Source organism: Mastigoproctus giganteus, chromosome 9 (genome assembly GCF_048544385.1).
Source record: "Mastigoproctus giganteus isolate SK-2022 chromosome 9, ASM4854438v1, whole genome shotgun sequence".
Lineage (NCBI taxonomy): Eukaryota > Metazoa > Arthropoda > Arachnida > Uropygi > Thelyphonidae > Mastigoproctus > Mastigoproctus giganteus.
In genome coordinates, this window is record NC_143583.1 from 90,119,910 (window position 1) to 90,128,369 (window position 8,460).

An 8,460-nucleotide genomic window follows, 5' to 3' on the forward strand; every position below is an offset into this window, starting at 1 on the left:
AGAATTTAAAATATATTCATAACTGTGAGCATATTAACTGCAGTTCTGTTGCCTCACTTAACCTTGTTTTATTTATTTTTTAGTGTATTTTAAAGGTAAATAATCCAAAATAAATATAAGAAGTCTAAGCATTTCTGTAATAACAAATGACAACTCTGCAAACTACATCTTATACACTGGAGATATGGAACAGAACTTATGCAACAGACTAATGGTAGTTTGTAATTAGGATATAGGATTTCTAGATGCAAAAAAATATTCTTTAGTTACAAGAAAGATAAAGGAAATGCCAACTTTTAAGGCATGGTTTAAATAACTTCATCATTATAAACATATATATTTGATTTTTACATTTTCGTCATTTTATTGTGTTTCCTCTCACAATTCCTGAATATTTAAAAAATTATATTATAACATAAAAGTAATTACCTGCATATTGCATTTGGAGAAAAAAGATATTCACCAGATTCAAGTTCTAAGACTGGAAATGTATTGTTTACTAAATAAGGGACTATCTTTTCTGTAAAATCAAATTTAAAGCATGTACATAAACATCAAGAAAATAAAATATTTATACAAATATTTAAGTGCATTTTTAAGAACACAGAGAAATAAAATGAACGTAAAATATACTTTTGTTCAATTAAGTTTTTAAAGTAATTCTAAAAAGTCTGTGCTGATATTAATTTTAAACAGTTTAAGTAATAATACATAAATTTATGTATTATTATATTTATATATTTATGTGCTTTATCATGCATGCACTGTTTCTGCTGCATGCCAATTCCATGAGCACCAATCTTATGAATTAGCTTTTATAATTATACTTTTCTTCCAAACCAGTTCAAACTTGTCTCACCTAGTCAATATCCAATCACAGCTTCACCTCCAAACTGAATTTTTCTGGCCCATCAGCAACTATGATGATGATGATGATGGGCCATCAGCAACTATGGCTATATCCACCATGCTTACGTTGGAAAAATCCAAACTTATCTTTTCTCATTTATCTCTTTTATTTTTCTTCTTTGAAACAACTTTCCTTTATAAACAGTTCCTGAAAATTACAATCTCCAGAAATTCAAGTTTAGCAAATATCTTTTTTTCAAACTTGAAACCTACAAATGGTGGGAGAGAAGTAGACATCCTTTTGTGTTTAGGATCACCATAAGTAAAATTGCTTGAAAAAAAATAATTGCCTTTTTAACTATGAACCTCACTGAAAGGGAACCCAGTATTTAAGTTTGAAAGTTCTGCTTTATTCTTGTAAATGCATGTTTTTTTTTTGTTTTTTTTTTTTAAATAATGCTTTTCACTTGATTAAAATATGAGTGAGTGAGTGAGAGAGAGAGAGAATACGTTCTTTCTGTTGGATAGCACTATGTCTAGCACATGTGGACATTTTGCAATGGAATGACAATACACAAAACAATTTAATCTGCCATAAGTAAAAATGGCATAAAAGTGTGTCAATAAGACGTATCTTTGAATATTTTTGCAACAATGCAACAAATGAAACTAGAAATTTACATTGCTTGCACATCAAGGTCATGCTATTTTGTTGAAAACTGTAGCACATGATTCAGAACACACTTTCTCACTTGAATCAGGAATCTCTTGCTGACAGATGCAAACACAAGGAATTAATGGTTCAAAGAATTACCCAGTTCAAAAAAAAAGTTACAGCGATTCAGTAAAAAGTTAAAAAACCTTTCATTCGGTATTTTAAAATTTAATACCCACATTTTAATACCTAAGCTTTGAAACTTTATAATTAATTAAATGCAATATTTATTGCTCTTTTCAATTAGTATGGATTTTACTTCATTGCAAAAGCAGGCATAATGCTTCATCATAATGAAGACTGTCAAATTCAGTGGGTTACGAGTTTCAGGAGTTTTTCTCTCATTAAACTGAATCCCTCCTACGTGGTTAACTGATGTGCCATCTATTTGTAACACTAATCTCATTTGGGACAGTGAATAAAGTAAAAGTAAAGTAGGATGGACGCCTCCTCAACAATTCATGCTGAGGGAAATGGACCATAATCTGCCACACTGGTCCAGTGCAGGTCGGCAGATCGACCGTATTCAGCAGTCAGGGGCTTGAACCCCGGTCTAACTAAAAGAGCGTGTGCTACTGCACTCCCGCTCCTGACCACTCGGCTACGGAGGCCTTGGGACAGTGCATGTGCATTAGAAAAGTTGTTTCTTTCCCCCTCCACACATTGATTAATAAAAAGGCAATGGTCAGGCCACATCTTGAGCACTGTACGGCCTGGAGTCCTTATTTTAGGATGGACATAGAGCTGCTGGAATGAGTGCAGAGAAGGGCAACGAGAATGGTGAGAGGAACAAAGGGGTGCTCTTACCAATAAAGACTTGTTCTGCAAACTGCAGCATCTGGACACCAGGCACATGTAACATGATCTAACAGCATGAAATGCACAATGCTGACTTTCCTGGTGCACAATGCCCTGTAATTGGTCCCTGCAACAATCAAAAGCTGTGTTATGAGAAGAAGAATCATGGTACAGTGGATTCTGATTATTTGGGCCACCGGTTAATTGGGGCAGCCATTTATTTGAGGCAAATCTTAAAAAACAGAACCAATCAAGAAAATAGCCAGGATTTACTTCGCTTAATTGGGACAACATGTTGTTTAATCGGGGCAGGAGACCGCAGCACTGGAGATTACCCCACGATTGTCTCCGACCGAACCGCGTGGTACGGTCGGATTTCTGGGGGTCACAACCATAAAACAATTAGCAGTCACCTGTTTATTGGGCTTTTCTGTTAGTGCAATCTATCATAAACAGATAGTAAACTCGATCTTATTGAATCTGCGATAATACCAACAGCTGGAATTCTGTGGATTATTATAGTGAAATGTGTTTACACTTCCATGGAATCTCCAATCATATAAAAAAATTGGGGTGGGTCGTGTACAGGGACACAACTGCAATCGTTTAAGGCATGAATCCGTCTTTGTGTTATTAGAGGAAGGGTAAGATGTAAATGAATAAAGTCTTGGTGGTTATAAGTGAAGTATAATTTTATTTATCAAAGGCCAATGATAGAAGTAAGATACATATAGCATAGTATTTACATCGATGTTTCTTACAAATGTTAAAGCTATACAAGTGTTGCCCAAAGTAGGGGGCGATGTAGAAATGTACTTTAAGTTGAACTTTTGAATTTTTCTTTCCAATAATATACGTTTCTTTCATTTCTGTTCATATTTCCTTTGCAATTTTTTCAACATTATGAAAATTTACTTCAATTTAGCACACTTATGGGCTTATAACTTTACAAATTTTATTTTATCGGTTATTATTGCTAAATAATATTGTAGATCCTGTTCTCTACAAATCGACACCAATTTCAACGTCCTATCTCTTCGCAATCCAAAGTTACACTGCCCAAACGGCGCAGCATCGCCATTTTCAGTGTTCACGCATAAGTGCTATCCCTCCCCCCCTCACTGCTGCACCCCCACTACCCACCATTTTAGATACGGTCATAAACCCTCTATCCAACAAAATATAAATCATTAGATTATCATTTATAGTTTACGAGATATAAGCGCAACAAATCTTGCCATTTTTTTGGTTGCTAGAGTTTTCGTAGAGACCCCCCTATACCAGACCAAATTTAAAGACGTATTCATGTCAAAAAATTAATTTTCAGAATCTTCTCTTCATTCCTATTTTTAAAGCTTCATAACTTGTTACTCCGTTCTCACTTGCACGTATCGTGTTACTTGCAATTTGTGTGTGCCATGTTCTTTGTTATTGATTGCTTCTCTTTTTACTGTTTTAAATTTTAACCCCCACCCGCAAATGTCAGTGAACAGAAATGTCAACTAGTTAGTATGTACTTATTACAGTACATATTAATTATTCCAATTATCACGTATATTCTTCCGATTTTCACGTATCATTTAATTTTTTAATTGGTAAGGTAATAAAGGGTAAATTTGTGCTTAATATATCTTTACTTTTATAGCCTGTGGATAATATTCCTCCTATTTTTGCTAATTAGAATCACTGTTTAATAGAATTAAAATTCAATTCACAAACATGATCACAATGACCAGCGCTTAATACACATCGTACAGTGAACGGTACTTTTACTATGGTCAGTCCATAACGTGATTTGATTGTACAGTGAACCAATTGTAAAGCGGTGGTCCATTGTATTTTTAACTATTTATGTGACACTGGATAATTGGGGCAGCCGCTTAATCAGGTCAAAATGCACTAGTCCTGATGTGTCCCAAATAACTGGAATCAACTGTATATGGCTTTCCAATCTGATGGCAACATTAGGTCTAGCAAGAGCCCAGAGAATGCTATTTACAAGAGTGTTTTAATTGACTGCTGCGTGGCAGGAGGAAGGGGTGAAAATACTCCTTCCTGTTATCAAAAATTGATTCAGAGCCTACCAATGAGGATATGCTGTTGTTATTTGGTTTTTAGCAGCATTAGCAACTAAGGCCACATTGCTCCGGGAATATGCGGTGGTCATTCCCTGACCTTTCCGCATCCTCCGTATTTGGTGGTGACGGGCTCGAACCCCGGTCTAATCAAGAAGCGTGTGCTACGCACTGCTGCTCCTTCCCACCTGGCTACGGGGGCACCATATGCTGTATAAAGTTAAGGTTAACTCATTATTAAAAATAAAATTAATAAAAGGTTCTTTGAAATGTAGGTATCCAGTTACCTCTGGCAATATATAATAAAGCATATTATTTTGAATTTATTAGAATAACTCATACAACAAAGCAGAAAATGTGAAATTATATAAATATATTTAAATTCCTCACTAAATATTTACATTATGGTTGTATTCATATAAACTTTTACATTTTGAAAACTTTTTAAATAATAATAGCGTTACTTCAGTCCAAGTTCCTATAAAATTCTTTGTACATATATCTCTACTCTTTTATATTTGTATTTATCACAGAAGCCTGTCAAACAAAGCATTTCACTTGCTTTTTGTCTGATTTTCCAATTTCATCATATGACTGGTTAAGTACACAAGTATGTATACACCATAATAACAAAAAAATAAAATAAATAAATAAACAAAAATTTGCTGGTCCTACATGTCGGCAATGAGAAATCAATGAATTCATCCGTTTGTTTGTCATGTACATTCTCATTTCAGAAGACTCATCTCTAAGATAACTTCATATTAATAATCTACCTCATTTTATTATATTTTACCACAAACTGGTGCAGTAAATCTTTACTTTCTTATATACATGGTTCAAAGGATACAGTCACCATGGTAATAAACTAATTTGATTAGGTCAGTCTAGCAGCTGTAAGGGTGAACTGCCGGTTTTTGTTTTATGTACTCTGTGGTTTATATCTACGGATTAGCATGATTTTAGAAAAGGTACAGTGCAATTAACTCTTATCATGGATGCTCAAATACTGACAGCATTATTTTATGGAATGAATCTTATTTGTTGAAGGAACATGATGAAGCATAACAGTACAATCTACCACATCCAGCTTTCATTAGAAAAGTGAAAAAATTAAAGTTAGTTGGAGAGCATTTCATAATTAGTTTTTTATTCAACACTGGTACAGCTAACTTTATCTGTGTTTAATTGATCAAGAAAAAAATAAATATACACTTAACGACAGCTCATTCATGACTATATCATACTGTTTACCTTACGATGCTAAATAAAAGTTAATCATGTCAAGAAAGTTAAAAAATTGTTTAATTTTCGGAGTTTAATTATAAATAGGTTATCCAAGTTATTATTATTTTTTTTTTATTTAGCATGCCATTATCCCCCTCCCTTTCATTTAACATGCCATTAACCCATGACAACTGAATGCTATTTTGTAGTAACTAAAAAAATAATCATCAACAAATAAATCACATTTAACTTTTCGTATAAATGATTTTTTTGGGCATAAAATTACATTTGAAAATTAAATCTTTGAAATTTTTAACATAAAAAAATCTAAGGAATTAACTAGTTATTAAGACTTAGACACCCGTACAAGTTAGTGCAAACGCATCATATTAGTACGCAGCTAAACTCTAATTAGCACAAATATGCAAAGGCGGCATCATTTAAGTGAAATTCTCAATATTCTCAGCGGATACCACCACCCATAAGTAACAATAGTATTCTCCTTTGGTGAAGCGTTACTTATTCGAAGTAGTGCAATATCATGGCAACTCGTTGTGAAGGTATTTACAATATGAGATATAATTTAAATGATGCCGCCTTTGCATATTTGTGCTAATTCAGGGTTTAGCTGCGTACTAATATGCGTTTGCACTAACTTGTAAAAAAAAAAAAAAAACTAAAACTAAATCTGTCGCAGCCTGAGGCTAAAGCCCTTAACACATTTCGGACTTAGACCCCATATTGAAGCTTGCTAGCTCTAGGTACAATACGCATATATACACACAGAGGGCTAGTTGGAGGCTCATAGAAACGTCATCACAAATAAGTATATTAGGCCGCTATAAACAGTCACGATGAAGATTTAAACTTCTCTTGTTCTTATTAAAGTGGGGATGGTTTCCTATCGGCCCATTACCCTTAGGCTTCTTAAAACCTTAATCCGGCCTTGTATGTAAACACGTCGAACTTATGAACATTGTTTAAGATATTTACCATTAGAATTTACTTCCACAATCTCGATTCCGAGAGCACTAACTTCAAGGGCTATTGCTACTTTAAGGGTTTGAAAATTGAAAGAATCTGTAAAAATTTTCATTTCAAATATATATATAAAACTTGACGGAAACAAGAACACGTTTCTCAACAATTGTGTATTAACAAACACTGCCCTCTATCTATTGAATGTTAGGAGAGGAGAAAAGCACAAAAAAAAATAAATAAATAAAAAATGATTAAAAGTCACTTGGTGTTTACAGCAATCATAGCCGTACCGCATCATGTGGAATGCTTGGGTTTTGCTCTATGGCCAAGGAGAACGGTAATTACTGTAAAGAAAACGAGTAGCAAAACAAAAGAAAAGAAAGGACAGCAACATTACCTAGTCCCTTTTTGCTTATGACCAGCTTGAGCTTTTTCAAACATAATTCAGATTTCTTTTCTTTTTTTTAAGATGATTTATTTCAAAGGGAATAATCACAGTACTAAAGTCACCATTGCGCTCAAAGTACGTTCAAATCTACATGGTGCCACGATAAATGTACTGCCCATTGCTATCTGCAACAAACTTACAAGGCCGAAGAAATTCATGGCGGGCTAGACCACATCCAAAAGCAACAGCAGGCACAGTGCCTGCTGTTGAGCCCAGGAAAAATTAATGAGCCTAGGAAAATCATTTTGATCATGTTTTATTATTATTATTATTATTGCTCTTTTATTATTTCTCTCTGATTGGGGTTTCCACCTCGCGACGGGTATTGCAACTAACTTACCCCAGGAGCTCACATCTAATGAGTATGGACTTGGCACACCCAGGGTCACAAACTGGATATCATCATTCCTCTCCTTCTCTTCCTTAGTAATTCCATCTGTCTCTCTCTCTCTCTCTCTCTCTCTCTCTCTCTCAGAATTTTTTTTTTTTTTTTTTTTGGCTAGTGCAGCAAAAGCCTCAGGCTTCGTTGCACCATATAGACAATAATAATAATAATAATAATAATAATAATAATAATAATAATAATAATAATAATAATAATAATAATAATAATAATAATAATAAGTACACAGTGTGGTTGTTTTGACTAATGTTACGGTTAGTCGAGGAACTCTCTGACTGTCCTACAGGTGTTCTCTGGGAGACCAATTGCTGCTAGGCTCTTGTGTAGGGTCTTTGGCACCATACCGGTGGTTGATATGATCATCGGGATAATTGTTACTTGTTGCATATGCCACACCTATTTTATTTCCTCTCTTAGGTTCGTCTACTTCCTAATTTTTTTTCTTCATGGGTTTTCTGGTGGTTGCCAGAGTTGGGCGCTGCTATGTCAATTAGGTAGGTAGCCTTTTCCTTCTTGTCCACAAGGGTTATGTCAGGTCTGAGAGTAGGAGACAGACGGAGCTACTTAACAAGTATAGGTTACTGTTGAAAAAAAGCCGTGAATTAGGGTTGAATTTGAAAGTGTCTGCAATTCTGCCCAGACACGATACGAGGGAGTATATGATGAGAGCCCCGTCGATCAATTCAGCCCTGGAAAGATTGTGCAAGGCTCAAGGGATAGAATTTTTTTCAGCCTGGTCTGTACTTGTTAACAGGAGAGACTGCTTCTACAGGGATGGGATACACTTAAATAGAAAGGGTGCAAGAATGTTTGCTGATGCTATCGAGGCAGTGTTAGGTGGGTCGGAAAACTGCTAGATTGGGTGGATACAAGGACTAATAGATTAACAGTAGCCACTGGCAGAGGTGAAAGTGATTCTTTCTGCACTGCTTCTATTGGAATGAGCAGCAGCCTGGAAAATAAG

The 8,460-nt window shown here is 34.8% G+C and overlaps 1 protein-coding gene across 2 annotated transcripts in view; it reads right to left on the reverse strand.

Moving 5' to 3' along the window:
- The window catches only part of MetRS (methionyl-tRNA synthetase 1), a 162,697-nt gene extending 155,909 nt beyond the window's left edge, over window positions 1-6,788 (reverse strand). For both annotated transcript variants that reach the window (XM_090381706.1, XM_090381705.1), the window contains exons 1-2: window positions 6,658-6,788; window positions 430-520 (exon numbers count right to left, since the gene is read on the reverse strand). In XM_090381706.1, coding sequence (XP_090237832.1) covers window positions 430-520; window positions 6,658-6,760 — 194 coding nt within the window. In that variant the 5' untranslated portion in view covers window positions 6,761-6,788. The remainder of the gene's footprint in view (window positions 1-429; window positions 521-6,657) is intronic.
- Between the last annotated feature and the right edge of the window lie 1,672 nt (window positions 6,789-8,460).